Source organism: Grosmannia clavigera (assembly GCF_000143105.1).
Source record: "Grosmannia clavigera kw1407 unplaced genomic scaffold GCSC_156, whole genome shotgun sequence".
NCBI classification, from domain to species: Eukaryota; Fungi; Ascomycota; class Sordariomycetes; order Ophiostomatales; family Ophiostomataceae; genus Leptographium; species Leptographium clavigerum.
In genome coordinates this window covers 706088-720603 of record NW_014040784.1, presented here as the reverse complement: position 1 = coordinate 720603, position 14516 = coordinate 706088, and the positions used below count along the sequence as shown (strand labels likewise).

Below are 14516 nucleotides of genomic sequence, written 5' to 3'. Positions count from 1 at the left end.
TTGGCTTTTATCTTTTTTTGCACAAACATACGTTTTGTTGGAATTAACAGTATCTAATTATTACTTCATACTTTGCCATAACGCCGTTGCCTAATCCGAGTGACTCTTACAACGAACGACGCCGATCTGGCGCATGCACTATAGCATACCACGTGGTCCGTAGCGCTCTTCATGGCGCACGACAGCATCGGCATAGTGGCCAAACAACCGACTGATAGCACGACCAGGCCTGTTGTTGTAGTCGCGACACAGCCGACGGGCCGTTTCGAGGCCCAGAATTCCCAGAATTCCCTGGCGCTTCTGTTGGTGATATGGATGGGAAGGGTCATCCCTTTTGCGGATGGTGTCGTCTACAGCGGCCGTGGCGCCGAGACCGGTCCAGCTGAGGCGGTTTCTGGTTGACGGCCACGGCGCAGCCTGAACGAGGGCGTGCATCTCACGCTTCTCGGCAAGGTCGCGGTCGACGGTGACGACGGCGTCGAGGAGGCCGGTGTCTCGGCGCTGCACCGCACCGCCCTCGTGAATGTCGGGACGCATGGACCAGGGCTCGGGCCCGAAGAGGGTGGTGAGGTAGTCCTCCATGTGGAAGCGAGAAGAGTGAAAAGATATGGTTAGCGGCGGCGTTCGCGGCCGGCCTGATTCGCCCAGCACAAAGACGCCACCACAGCAGCGGACAGAGAGGTCCTCGCGGACGGTCCGCAAGATGCCGAAGCGGGCAAAGGGGTCATCGGCGAGAGCAAAGTGCTCGACGTGGGGAGTGGTGGTAGTCGAGAAGCCTGCGGGCAGAGCAAAGTCGGAGGCCAGAGAGCTAAAGGTGTAGATCTCGAGGCGGGCGAGCCAGGCGGGGGGGACGTCGACGAGGAGCCGGGCAAGAGCCTGGGAGACGGCAATGGCGCCGGCGTTGTGGGCGAGAATGACGACGCGGCGGCCGCGGCTGCTCGTGGACGAAGACAACGACGGCATCGGCCGAAGAGACTGGCGCACCGCCGAATGCAGGGCGTCGGCACCGGAGACGGGCAAACGACTGTCCAAGCGGTGCAGAAAAGCGCGGGCGAGGTCGAGAAAGACGCCATAAGACCGGCCAGGGCGGATGAGCGTGATGGGCCGGCCAAAGACGGCGGCGAGGCGCGGCATCATGACGGCGAGGGAGCCAGAACTGGGGCGTGTCAGCTGTGAGATGTCATGTGACATGAGGATATTACGAGGTCTGTGTCACGTGTCTTCTCACCTGATGCCGATGCCGCTGACAAAGAACCAATGCTCGTCCTGTTCAACGTCTGCATCGTCCTCCGAGGCCCAGGGACTGTGGAAGACGGCCGGGAGGGCCGTGTTGAGCGGTGCCGAAGCCAGTCGTGCGCCCAAGCCGATGGTGACGAGCCAGCCGATGAAGAGGCAGCCCGGCAGACAGGCCAGCAGCAGCGGTGTCCACAGCAGCAGGGTAGCACTACCGACGGTCAGGGCGATGTGCAGGACGGTGTGTAGGGTGGGCTCAGCCGTGGCAGAAAGAACAGCCGGCAGGTGGCGGGCGAGCCAGCAGAGGTCGGCAAGCAGACGACGGATAGACGAAGCCGGGACAACCGTAGTGCCGGCAGCAGCGTCGACCAGGGGCGGGATCAGGGTGAAGAGGGCCGACTCTGGCTGAAAGCGTGACTGCTGGATGCGGGACAAGAGGTCATCGTTGAGGTGAAGGGAAGAGGGAGCCGACTGGGTCTGGGTCTGGGCCGAGGTCGTCGGAGAGGCGGGCGAGGACGGTGAAGGGGACCAGAAGCGGCGCAGGGCGACAGAAGAGGAGGTAGAGGCCGTAGAGGTCGTGGAGTTGGCGGACACGATGGGGTGGCGTGAGGATGGCGATGGGGAGGCGGGCTGTCGTGAGGCCGCAGAGGGCAGGTGAATGTGGAGGGACGGCATGTCGGTTGTGATGGGAGGTGAAGAGGAAAAGAAGGAAGATGAAAAAGACGGAGAGACAGACAGAGATGCCCGACTGTAGCGATCACGGCCACGCGCGACGTTGGGCCGGGATCTGTCGTCTTCGTTGCGTCCTCTCGACAACATGCTTGTCGCCTTGTGGCCGGTGCAGGCTGCTGATGCGTGTCAATGGGAGCGAGAGCACCGTCAGACAGCAGGCTCGTGATGTGGTGATCTCGCGATCCCGTCGTCGTCCTCGGGAGACGTCTTGTTTGTTGTGCATTTTTCCCGTCTGGCGCGTCATCTCGACAAGCGGCGACGGCTTTTCTTCTTTCTTCTCTCTCCATGTCTGCTGCGTTCCTGCGCTACTCAGAAAGCCGTGCGCATGCACGCATTCCAGACGATGTCGTGCCTGAGACATTGCGAGAAATGCTCGAATTCTGACTAATCGGCCGACGCCAAAATGGCAGGATCCATGCCGACAAACGCTTTCCTCTTTCGGCCTAGAGCCCGTGGCCGCTGCATCTTGCTCGCCTGCTTATCGCCCCACGGTTGGCATACGTTTGGAAGCTCCATTTGTCACGGCCGTTCGTCCCTTGTCCAGACTCATTTCGCCCTGTTGCCGTTCCGGTAGCGTTCCATAATCGACGGCACTCTCCGTCGGTCTCGTCGAATCGGTCATCCCGGCATTTTACCTCCGGCCTTTCTCCCCTTGTTTGCTGGGTCTGGGTCTCGGTCTTCTCCCGGCTCTTCTTTTCTTTTCAGCATGCCACGTCGCAGCCGCCGCGATCCGGCTGCGCTCTGCGTCCGGCAGCGCGTCCGTACTGGCTGCAAGACGTGCCGCCAGCGCAAGGTCAAGTGCGACGAGGCGCGGCCGTGCTGCCACAACTGCAGCCGTCGCGGTCTGGCCTGCGACAGCGGCCTGCAGCTCAAGTGGCAGCCCGAGTTTGCGAGCCGTGGCCTCGCCTTTGGCCGCCAGGGCTGCTGGGCCAAGCGGGGGCTTTCTGGACAAGGCGACGTTCCAGAGAGACAACAGCTCCTCGGGTCCGCCTCGCCCGTCCTTCCGCCCATCCACGCCCACCACTTTATCAACACGCTCTTCTGCGAGCTCGCCGACAGCCACAGCAGCTGTCTTGACTGCGTCGCAGCCACCGGGATGGGAATGCTGCTTTCCAGCCGATCTACCGCGGCAGGTGCTCCGCCGGACTTGGTCCCCCCTCGGACCTACACCCCCTCGTCCTACCCTACGCTTCTCGGCGTCGACGCCGCCCTGCTCGACTACTACCTCGTCCGGCTCTGCCCGCTGACGACGCCGTCACATCGCCACCCCTCGCCTTTTGCCAGCCTCGTCGTGCCCGTGCTGCACGAGACTGGCCACGGCGACGTGCTGCGGGCGGCCATGGCCCTCGCGGCCCGCCACTGCAGCATGGCCGCCGACTCGGACAGCCCGACTGCTGCTGCCTGGGGAAAGACGGCCCTGGAACTGCATGCGGATGTCATGGGCGCGCTCCGACGACGACTGGCCGCCTTGGCGGCTGTCTCCAGCTCGAGCACGAACGCCGCTCCCTGGGATGCGCAGATCCTCGTGTTGATGATGTTCCTGTGTCTCTACGAGATTGTCGACAAGTGCGATCATCGATGGGTAATCCATCTGCGGGCCAGCCAGGACGTTGTTCGAAGGAGCCGGAACGTGGTTGCTTCACGCGAGAGCGGTTCGAGAAGCACGACCCTCGCCCTGCTTGCCGGCTTTGCCGAGCGCTTCTTCGCCTTCCAGGACGTCATCAGCCGTGCCGCTTGCGAGAACGCGTCCGTCTTTGGCGCCGACTACTGGGAACAGGTGGCCATGGCCGAGGCGTCCGAGACCGACGTTCTGGCCATGGACGTCTGGATGGGCTGCAGCGCCGGCCTTGTGCGCGTGCTGTGCCGCATCACCGATCTGAGCCGTCTGCGCGCCCGCGAAGCCGTCACGCCGGCCTATTTTGCCGCCGAGGCCGCCGCCCTGGAGGACGAACTGGACCGACTGGACGAGCTAGACGAGCTGCACCGGCTGCAGGAAGACGACGACGATGGACGGGATGGACAGGACCCCCTGCTGCAGGCTGCCGAGCTCAAGCGGCTGGCCGTCCGGCTCTACCTCTACTGCGTGCTGCACGATGCTGCACCGGCGACGCCGGCCGTTGCTCGTCTCGTTCGCACCGTGCTCGAGGGCACAGCTCGTCTGGTGGTCGCCGGTTGCACTGCTGGCCTGTCGTTTCCGCTCTTTGTGGCCGCCGTCGAGCTGGACGCCCAGGACGCGGCCGTGTTTCGGTCGCCGGGAACAGACCGCTACACCCTCTCCGGACGACGGCTCGTGCTCGAGACGCTCGTGGCCATGGCCCATTCGTCGCTGGCCAACCTGGCTCGCACCCAAGCAGTCATCGAAAAGGTGTGGCGCATGCGCGACTTGGCGCTCGACGGCGACGAGGCTGGACCAGTCGGCCAGGCCAACGACTGGGCCATCTTTGTGGGACCGTACAGCGCCAACATCAGCTTGGCTTGAGTACGAGCTGGATATAGTCGTGGGAGACTGATCACCTTTGTCCAGATGATTCATCCAGTTGACTAGCACCTGAAAAGACTGACAGGCTCCAGCGGTTCGACTAGCCAGATGCTTACATAATCCAACGCTGCCGAAAGCGGACCTAAATTTTGGTAATGGATAAAAACGCATTACGTCCACCTCGTCGTCATACGTACACGCACAACCACGCATCAGCAGCACACCAACAACCAAGCACAATGGCCGCCCTCCAGTCGGCAAAGCTCTCGTTTATCGGCGGCGGCAACATGGCCGGCGCGATCATTGGCGGCCTGCTGGCACGAGGCATTGCAGCCGAGCAGATCTGCGTGGCCGAGCCATGGGACGTGAACCGGGCCAAGATGGCGGCGTTGGGTGTGCGCACGACGACATCGAACGCGGAAGCAGCGGCGGGTGCGGATCTGGTGGTGATCTCGGTGAAGCCGCAGGTGGCACAGACGGCGTGTCGGGAGGTGGCAGCGTCGTGGACGGCCGATGGGACGCGGCCGACGGCGACGACGACGCCGGTGATCCTGTCGATTGCGGCTGGCGTGACGCTGGCAAGCCTGCGCCAGTGGACCACGACGAAGGATGGACGCGTGCCACACGTGGTGCGCGTGATGCCCAACACGCCAGCGCTCGTGGGCGAGGGTGCGTCCGGACTGTTTGCCGGCGACGATCTGACGGCAGCCGAGAAGACGCTCGCGACAGAGCTGCTGCAGAGCGTCAGCAAGGCCGCCGAGTGGGTGGACCGCGAGGAGCTGCTGGATGTCGTCACCGGGCTGTCGGGATCCGGCCCTGCCTACTTCTTCGCCATGGTCGAGCACCTCGTCACAGCTGCCACCAAACTCGGCCTTCCCCTCGACCAGGCCAGCCGGCTTGCTAAACAGACGTGTCTCGGCGCTGGCGCTATGCTCGTTCAGTCGGCCGACTCGCCCGGACAGCTGCGCAAAAACGTCACCAGCCCCAACGGCACCACGCATGCTGCCCTCGTCAGCTTCGAGCAGTCCGGCTTCGAGGCCATGGTCGACAAGGCCGTCGTTGCCGCTACGGAACGGGCTACGGAGCTGGGGAAGTCGTGAGGGATGGCAGCAGAGGACGAAGAAAGGATGCCGACAATGGATGCTAACAAAGGTGCTCAAACGATGCAATGCAAACGATGCACATATATGCTGACTAAGGATCCAAACAAATTCAACCCATGCGGTCTAAAGTCCATCAACGCAATGCCATGCCCAAAGATATGAACCCGTCGTCCATCCGGTTGCCGCCGGCCCTGCCGTCCGCCCCTATTTCTGTGTGCCAGGAGCCGGATCGGCCACGATGACCGGCACCGGTATCGCGCTGCCGGCGGCCTTGAGGCTGGGCGCCATGGTCTTGGCCATGCTGGCAAACGGACAGACGCCGTCAGCGGGCAGGGCGGCTGTTTCGCCGCGCTCCGTGCCCTGCTCGCTGTCGTCGTCGCCGCGCTCGCTGCTCTTCTCGCTCTCGTCGGCGGCAAGGATGCGCTGGCCGTGCAGGAAGCCCTCGCGGTCGATGAGCTTGCTGTAGTCGACGCCGTCCGTGTACTCCTCGCCGTCGCGCACGTACCACTTGGCAAACAGGTCGTTCTGGATCCAGATGACCTTGCCGAGCGCCTTGACGAGGCCCATCTTGCGGCCCATCGAGAGACGCGGATGGCTGAGGACCGCCTCGGTCAACACGTCCTGGATCAGAGACAGGGTCGCGCCAATGTGAATGTACTCGACGTGCAGCGGATGCGCTCGCCCGAGACCGACGTGCATCATGCCGACTTTGTCGAGATACTCCCAGAACGTCATCTGCGACGGGTCGCTGCACAGACGCGCCAGATACGCCCGCAGAAACATCTTGCGATGCAGGATCTGCGGCGAGTCTTCGGCCGGCACTGCGTCCAGCGGACCCTCAAACGACGTCGACCGCGTCTCAAACGCCCGCGCCGTAATGTCGTACTGCAGCAGCTTGCGGTACACAATGTTCGTCACCGCCGGGATCAGCACCTTGATGTATTTGGCGCCCGCGACCAGATGGTCAATGTCCGCTGCAGAGAATCGCTCAGATTAGCCGCCTCTCCGCACAGTCATGCCAGCACATGCACACACGTACTGCTGCTAAAGTCCAGGAAGCTGTGCAGGTACTGGATCCGGGCATCCAGGCTGGTGTACAGCTCCTTGCGGTCAATATGCCGCATGTCGATAACCCGTCCGACCATCGTGGCGGTTGGACTGATTGGGTGGAGGGTGGAGGGTGGAGGATGTGCTTGATGCGATGCGAGCAGGTGGATGTGCAGTTTTGCCTTTTGTGCTGTCCTATGGCTGTCTTCTGTGATCGATCGCTGGGTCTAGTGCTGTTCAAATACTCATCAAGCTCCCTCCTCAGTGTCGCACTCAATCGACTGCAAATCTCCGACACGATCAAGGCCAAGATGGAAATGCGAAACCAGAATCGCATGCTGGCTCGCGTGCCACATTTTAAAGCACCACTACGACTGCGGCCCCTCCATCACCAGATCTCTGCCGAGATGGGTGGTGATGTCGGTGTGGCCTGCGCGGCCAAGTGGCGTGAGCATCGTAGCAGCCGTCCAGCCAGAATTCTCGTCTGATCCGGCAGTCCGCAATCATGCCACAATGCCCTGGCCCATCCGCCATCAGCTGTTTGCCCTGCCATTGTGGATCCGCTGTTTTAAATTGGAAACCGCTAGCCGCTGATTCGGCCGTGGGGCAGATCGCCCGTCATGGGTCCTGTCTTGGGCAACCGTAGATAGTACTCCGTAAGCCGTTGCAGAATTAGAGCTGCGCGTGCAACGGGCAGAAGCGGAATCTCAGGCTAGAATCTCGACATCGGCCCACTGTCAGCCGCAGTGATCCCGGCCGCTGAAACCAATGTCATATTGCTGTTTTGCTTCTCGACTGCTTCTCGACTGTTTGGCCTAAAATACTCCGTACTCCGTAATCCGTACTCCGTAGCCTCTGAGCCCTGCGAACAACCTTCTCCACCTCACCTTTCTCTCTCAACTGCCGTCTGTCGTCCTCGATGCCGGCAGAACGCCGCTGCAATCCGTCAGCCCGTTCAGATTCTGCACCCCCAGTAGTCCAAGCCGGAAATAAGCGGCCACGTATGCCTGTCCAGTCATCCAGTTAGCTGCTTGCCCTGTTTTATTATTGTCTCTCGCCTCTCGCGCTTTTTTTGACCCTCTTTCTTTCCTGCTTTCCCTCTTTCACCCCACTCACCTCAACCTATGAGCCGTGCACGTTTTCCCCTGTGAAACTCGCCCAAATCGGCTGCGTTGTCGGGTCTGCCGCCAGCGACATGTCTGAGTGGAAGCTGTAGACGCCCGGGGGCGACTTCTCGGCCGCCGTCGTCTCGTCAAAGAACCGCGTGTCAAACACCGCCGGCGTCGAGTCCTGTGCCTGGCCCGCGTACATCGTGTCGACAAAAAATTGCCGCGAGACCGTATGCGCCCCCACAAGTGCCACCAGGTCAGCCGGCGACAGCGTCTTGGCCTTGAACACGTACAGCATCCACGGCGCGTCCGACGAGGATGGTGGCAGTAGCCCATGCGGTGGCGGTGGTGATCCGGGCTCAACGTCGTGACGGCCCACAAAAGCACGGATCCGTGGACCTCCCGGACAGGCCGTCGTGGCCACAAGTGCACCCATCTGGATCAGATCCGCCGCCGACACCCCATGGCTCCAGTGGTAGACATTGTACCAGCTCATCACCAAGTGGGCAATGTCCTGCAGTCCGCGATTTTCCGTCCGATTCAGCTCGCCATCCGACAGCAGAATTGACCCGTCCGCACCGCCGCCTCCGATGCCGTGTGCCACTGCCTCGGCCGACAATCGTGGCATCGACGTGTTCCAGGCCCCCGCATCATGGTAGCCCATGCGGATCGCACTCCGTGCCAGAGCCGTGCAGTGTCGGCCGTCAGCTGACCGGAATGTCGCCGTCATCTGCGCCACAATGTGGCTCCAGACGCAGCATGTGTTTTCGTGACAAGCCTTGACATGGGGCCCACCCAAAGGCTGTCTGTATGTTTCTTCGTTCTCAACCCGGGCCGACGCCGTGCCCTGGAGGATGGCCTGAATCGCCTGGCCTGACTCTGTCGTTGCCCCATCAATGGCCAGATCACCCAGGAGGACCGTCGACTGGGCCATGCGTGTGAGGCCATGCAGGTATCGTCGTTGGGTAGCGTTCGACTGCTGGTGATGGCTAGCCGGGAATGCATCAGCAATGTTGCTGGCACCACCGAGAAGGATGATGGCGAGTGCTGGTCCTGGTTTCATGGTGGAAATGCTACATGGTTAGTGATTATTCGCTGCCAAATAAGAACTGCCGTCCCCGTGCTTTGTCTTACCTTTTGTAACAGATATGATTCTCTGTTCGCTTGGTTGCTTTTCGTAATGCTATTGCATGCGATACAGGACCAAAAAAAAACACTGATTGGCAGTGAGCTTGCTATTTGAAAAGTAGTAGATCAAGCACAAACAGAATTGAACTCTGCTCTCTCAAAAAAGGTCGTCAGACCACCCTTCCCTCGACTCGGCCATTAGAGAAGGAGCGGCCCTGTCGCGAAGGTGCAAACACCAATGGACATACCGCTAGGTACAAAAATGGACGGACGCTCTTTCCAGACGTAGATGTAGGCAAATTGTGGCATTTTATGTCCAAACCTGTTGCCACAGCTTCAATTTTCAACACTATCTGACAAAATCTAGCTCATATCTCGGAGCCCTTAATCAAACACAATTCCTGTCTTAGCACAAATAGCCCAGTATCTGTATATGTCCAGTATTTGCCAACATCGTATCGTATATGATCGAATCTGGCCGCTTTTGGTTATCCGCTCCAACGAGTACATGGTGATTCGTGTCAATATGTCCTTGCTGTCCGAAACTGATCTTCGGCAGCACCAATTGGTTGTGCATCGGCCGAGCACTTCATCTTGATGAGTGCTGTAGTTTTTGTATGTGCTCTGGGGATCCGATTTCCCCGTTTCGTTCTATACATCGTCTCGCTTTCTTCGTCTTGTTCTTTTGTTCTTTTTTCTTCTTGCACCACAATTTTGTTGGTTCCGTGGTCCAAGATTGCCATCTCGCGTCTCTCCAACGTCTGGTTGATTGCTTCAAGGTTGCGTCCGGTCCACCTGCAGTCCCACACCGTGAGAAGAGCCCACAGCTTGATGAAGGAGTGGGCCCAGGTGAACAGGAAGTATGCTGGGATCAGGATCACATCCTCTGGGTGGCGCCAAAAGTAGGCAAATGGCTTGACCATTTTGAAAAGTACCATCCAGAAGACGACGGGGACGAAGGCAAATGCCCCGCACGAGTGCCCATCCACGAAGCCCGAGCGAGCCAGTGCGTAGATCAGGGCGATGTCGTAGAAGAGGGCAAAGTTCGTAAAGGATGTTAGGTAGACAGCGTAGACACACCACGGCTGTGCCCGCCAGACATGGACATGGACGAGGCTGATAGCGTTGGATCGCCAGGTGGTGCGCACCCAGCGCCGGAGCCCGCCGGCAAACTTGAAGGAGCTGCCGAGCGTAGTAGTGACGAGGGTCTCCGGGCAGTACTGGATGCGGATCTTCCAACCGTGGGCGACGCACCAGCGGGTCAGAAAGTTGTCATCGTCAGCGCCGAGCGGGCCGATGAGCCCGAAGAAGCAGTAGTCATTTGTGTACTTCTCGACGAAATCCGTGCCGACAACAACCTCGGAGCGCACGAGACAGGTCCTGCCGGAGACGACAAAGACGCCGCCATCGACCGCGTTGGTCGAGCGGATCTCAAAGTTGTGACGCTCCAGGTAGAGGCACTGGATCATGTTGAGGATGCGGTGCGCGAGGGAGCTGTGGTGTGTCTCACGCAAGACACGCTTGTTGGTGCCGACCAAGCCGACGCGACGATCGTCAAAGGCCGGCAGGGCAAACGTGAGGAACTTGTCCGTCCACATGACGTGGTCGTCGACCAGAGCCACGATGGCAGTAGTGACCAGCTGAAGTGCGTAGGCCACCTGCTGGCGCTTGTTGGCCTCCATCGCGGCAATGACATCGATCGTGGTGTCAAGCCCCTAAGCTGACACCTGTCGTCGAACGTCAGCCACGATAGAGACCGTCTGCAGGCGCAACGCCTCGCCAGCCGTCACAACGATCACACGGCTCGGTGCATTTTCGATGATGGTCAAGAGACACTCTGTGAAAAGACCGTTCGTCGGATCGACGGTAGGGAGGATGATCGTCACATCCCTTGCCGTGAAGCTTGGATCGTCCGATATCTTGGCCGGTCTATACCGCCAGAAGGAGACAAGATGGACCACCTGGCGAAGGTATCTCCAGATGAAAAGAGCAATGAAGACAGTTGTCCATTTGTTTACTAGGCAGGCTGCGAGAAATTGCGAGTCCATCACAGTCAGTCCTGCCGGCTCAATCTGGTCCTTCCCGCTTCGTGCTTTGTCTCTGGGGTCAAGTCAGCATCAACCGTTTACGCGCAGCAGAGATGGGATGAACGTATCAGAATGATAGAAGGGCAGAAAGATGACAGTGGTAGAACCAGGCTAGCTGATGGGGGAGGAGGGAGGGGGGGCATACCTGTCTGCTCGAAAAGGGAGGCTTTTGGATGCAGAGTTAGAGTAGTTCTTATAGTGACGGAGAATGGATCTTCGGCAAATTGGGGGGGCAGGAGAAACAACAAGGCTTGGAGGAAAAAACTCACTGCCTGAAAGGGAAGTTACGCGGCAGTAGACGCGTGTAGAACTCCCGAGCACGCGTCAAGACACGAGGGCCACGAAAAGTCTGAGGCGGCTCTAACTTGCGTCAACAAAAACTCCCAGTGAGATTTGGTTTTCCTTCTGCTTGCTTTGGTCTCTGCCTAAGTGCCAGCCAGTTCCTTTTTATTTTGTCGTGGATGAAATGGGCATGATCGATGGACAGAGGACGATCTTTGTCGGCGTTTATGTAGTCATTACAGTCAAAGGATGATGTTCAGGTGAAGTGGATTCGGTCTAGCTCGTGATGTTCATTGCTAAATTTCATATTCGTCTTTCTGCCAAGCACATGAAATCCTTGTGAACAAGCCAGGATATATTAATTGTCTGTTCAAACTGGAAGTGCCCCAGAAGCCGCCGTGGAACGCATCTGCAAATGGTGATGATGCTGTACAAGGTTTGATTTAGCTCCATATCTACTTTTGTCTTTGTCTCTTTGTTCGAGTTTCCTGAAGAGACGAGTACGCAGAATGGTTTATCTAGTTACTGATGTGTCTTGTATCTTCGAACAGCATAAGCCGTTTATTCGACACAACTTCATAGACCATGTGAAGGACTTGTGTTTGAAAAGTAGACATGTCGGTATTTTGGCTTTCAGAGCGGCACAAAATTGTCGACGAAGAATAGTTAGATCCGAAGTAGGCATTATCGTGGAGGTGTGACCAGTAATATGAGCGAGAAGAAGATTTAGCATACCCAAACACAGATATAGAAGAAATCTAAGCGTCTTCGCCCATTTTGTTTCCGTATCTAGGCAACGCAAGTGCAAGCACTGTTTCAAAGTTTCTCAATACGAAAATCCATCAGCCCGAAAGCTCAGTAATGAGAGATTGACGAAAACATTCCAGGGCGCATATACGGAGGTCCTGGTGGTCAAGGCGAAGTCAGCATTTTAAAACAGGATAGTATGTTCGGGGAAGACTGCATATTACCACGATCGAGACTCTTTGTCTGTACTTAAGCAGTCAGTATAAAGAGCTCCCTGGGTGACAGTCTTTGCCAATACAAGGGTCACCAGGGCCTTCTTGTTTGAGAAAATGCCTTTGCGTAGAGATAATTGCAGGTTTCCTTTAAGTTCGATTCATAGCTAAATTCGGTTGAAAAAAAACACACCCGCGATTGTTATTCGGAGTGCAAAAATGAAATTTGAGCTCCGACACGGGGAATCGAACCCCGAGCTGGTCGGTGAGAGCGACCGATGTTAGCCATTACACCATGTCGGACGATTGAATGATAATTGGGCCGATGCTAGCAAAGAAAAGCCCGGCAAACAGCCTGCTAAAATAAATCGTTCTGGCCAAAGCGGGGTGTACTCCGCATAGCAAAGGAAAGCTTCAGTGTACTCAGGTGCTCAATCTCCCTTCTGCTAATGGTTGTCGAAAGAGGCGAACCTCACAACGGTCAACCGAAACAGGCCAGATGCACAAGGCCCTGCGTTTGGGACAAAGGAGGTGTCCGTCTTCAGATGACTTTTCGCATGAAAACGTTGATGCTGGCGGGCCAGCTCAGCTGATTACCCGGAGGAAACGAAATATAGTCTTTTTAACCTCTCTTATCTTAAGAGGGCATACATCTAGTCTTAGTTTTATCTATGCCAAACGCGTATGCTCTCCCGTCTCTTTCTCCTCTCACCTATCTCTGTACCTAGATCATATTTTAGCGTCTTGCTTCAAAAGTCAGCCTCAGAGTGAAATATACAGTGCGTACAGTGCTTTATAAACTGTGCACTCGCACTCGCATACAGCATGTTTCTTGCGCTTAAAACCCGAAATACGGGCCTGCATGTAATTCGTAGAACAGCCAACCCGATAGGGTGGCTTGTCGTACTCGTATGCCCCGTGCCAACTATCACACGACGATTTGGATGTGGTCACGGGGTCGAAAGAGGAAAAGCCGCAGGGGGACAATGTATGTCTGCGTTGGCATATATTGAAGCCACTTGGACGGGTCGAGTGACTCACAGGCGATAATTAGAAGCTATATCGGGAGCCACCCACTTTACGTAGTATTCGGGTTCTACGATACACCGGATTAAGTACAGTGCTTACTTGTGCTGGTTACGAGTACTGCCCGACAACCTCCTTTTGCCAGCAGAGCAAAATGCCGCTTCTTAGGTGTCAACTCACAGCCAGTCCTGGCTGTAGAGATTCCGCATGTCCGCACCCATAGTTGCTCTCCCCGCTGCGTCGAGTTGACAGGCGATCCATTTATCGTTCGTTAATTGCGCCGAAAAATTTGCGATCACATGACTAGAAACGTGACATTTCTGACAAATATTTTGTTTTGTTTACTTTTATCGCGCGTTCGCGCCCCCGTTTTTTTTTTTCAGCCCCCCCTAATCATCTTTATTCACCCTGCACCACCCTGACCCTGCACCACCCTGCACAACAGCGCCGGCGCACACCAATTGCGTTTTACTAGTATGCCAAAATGTCTAATAGTAAGTACAGCCTTTTCTTGCTTTACTAGGGCCTCTCTAATACTATTATATAGACGATCCTGCTATTGCGCTACCTGGCCCTGCGTCTTTGGGCGTGAGCTTTTGATCCAAGTGCCGGAAAGAGCTTCCTGCTTCCGAATTTGGTGCCAGTTTAAGCGGCAGCTTGAAAAAAAACCTGCCTTAAGCATAGCACGAAAAGAAAGGCTAGTGTACAGGCTGTGGCTTTTACCGATTGGGAAGACTTTCTTGCAGAGGTTGAAGACTGGCAGGATAATGTACGTTTTGTTAATGTTTTACCTGTAAATATATACTAATACAAAGCAGGAGGACTCTATTGACTGTTCTGCCGACTATACCTTTCGACTTGTTGATCTGCCTATGTCTTTTGACAACTCTAATCCGGATTCGGAGACAAATCAAACTGTGATCACAGATCTAGCAGATCTGCTTTGGAAGATAGGCGGGTACAGGCTTTTGCACAAAAGCAAATACAGCAATGCCAGTACAGTCTCCTTTCGGTTCCGCTGTGCCTAGGATGCTGCACTTGACCGTCAAATCTAAGAAGCACAACGAGATGGCCGGAAAAGGAAGAGATATACATATAATGGCAGATTCGGGTTTTTAGTAGACTTTAACAACTCTACTTTAAATGCTTCTTTTCAGCACAAGCACCATCCGTCCTACGTTAATATTAAATTAACGCTAGAAGCGATAGAGTTTATTAAAAGCTAGACCGCCTCTCGCACGCCCTCAGAGATCTACCACGACTTCTAATCTTGGCAGATTTCTAGCTTCCAAACTATCACACAAGCACAGATCTATTACCGCTGGCGGAAA

The 14516-nt window shown here is 56.7% G+C and overlaps 6 protein-coding genes across 6 annotated transcripts; 2 read left to right on the top strand and 4 right to left on the bottom strand.

The window, feature by feature from the left end:
- Nucleotides 1-138: 138 nt before the first annotated feature.
- CMQ_2231 (uncharacterized protein) lies at nucleotides 139-1908 on the bottom strand (the record flags this gene model as incomplete). The annotated part of the gene is made up of 2 exons (XM_014316189.1): nucleotides 139-1156; nucleotides 1229-1908. 2 exons carry the CDS (start codon nucleotides 1906-1908, stop codon nucleotides 139-141), a joined length of 1698 nt encoding a protein of 565 aa, XP_014171664.1.
- An 82-nt stretch (nucleotides 1909-1990) lies between these two features.
- CMQ_2394 (uncharacterized protein) lies at nucleotides 1991-2326 on the bottom strand (the record flags this gene model as incomplete). The annotated part of the gene is made up of 1 exon (XM_014316352.1): nucleotides 1991-2326. The coding sequence occupies one exon, from the start codon at nucleotides 2324-2326 to the stop codon at nucleotides 1991-1993; it is 336 nt and encodes a 111-aa protein (XP_014171827.1).
- A 345-nt stretch (nucleotides 2327-2671) lies between these two features.
- Nucleotides 2672-4444, top strand: CMQ_2476 (c6 zinc finger domain containing protein; the record flags this gene model as incomplete). Its single annotated transcript, XM_014316434.1, has 1 exon — nucleotides 2672-4444. The coding sequence occupies one exon, from the start codon at nucleotides 2672-2674 to the stop codon at nucleotides 4442-4444; it is 1773 nt and encodes a 590-aa protein (XP_014171909.1).
- A 239-nt stretch (nucleotides 4445-4683) lies between these two features.
- CMQ_2391 (pyrroline-5-carboxylate reductase) lies at nucleotides 4684-5544 on the top strand (the record flags this gene model as incomplete). Its single annotated transcript, XM_014316349.1, has 1 exon — nucleotides 4684-5544. The coding sequence occupies one exon, from the start codon at nucleotides 4684-4686 to the stop codon at nucleotides 5542-5544; it is 861 nt and encodes a 286-aa protein (XP_014171824.1).
- A 207-nt stretch (nucleotides 5545-5751) lies between these two features.
- On the bottom strand, nucleotides 5752-6692 carry CMQ_2395 (uncharacterized protein; the record flags this gene model as incomplete). The annotated part of the gene is made up of 2 exons (XM_014316353.1): nucleotides 5752-6521; nucleotides 6587-6692. The coding sequence occupies 2 exons, from the start codon at nucleotides 6690-6692 to the stop codon at nucleotides 5752-5754; spliced, it is 876 nt and encodes a 291-aa protein (XP_014171828.1).
- Nucleotides 6693-7716: 1024 nt separating this feature from the next.
- Nucleotides 7717-13406, bottom strand: CMQ_2369 (capsule polysaccharide synthase; the record flags this gene model as incomplete). The annotated part of the gene is made up of 4 exons (XM_014316327.1): nucleotides 7717-8776; nucleotides 9657-10546; nucleotides 10589-10931; nucleotides 13366-13406. 4 exons carry the CDS (start codon nucleotides 13404-13406, stop codon nucleotides 7717-7719), a joined length of 2334 nt encoding a protein of 777 aa, XP_014171802.1.
- Nucleotides 13407-14516: the final 1110 nt, after the last annotated feature.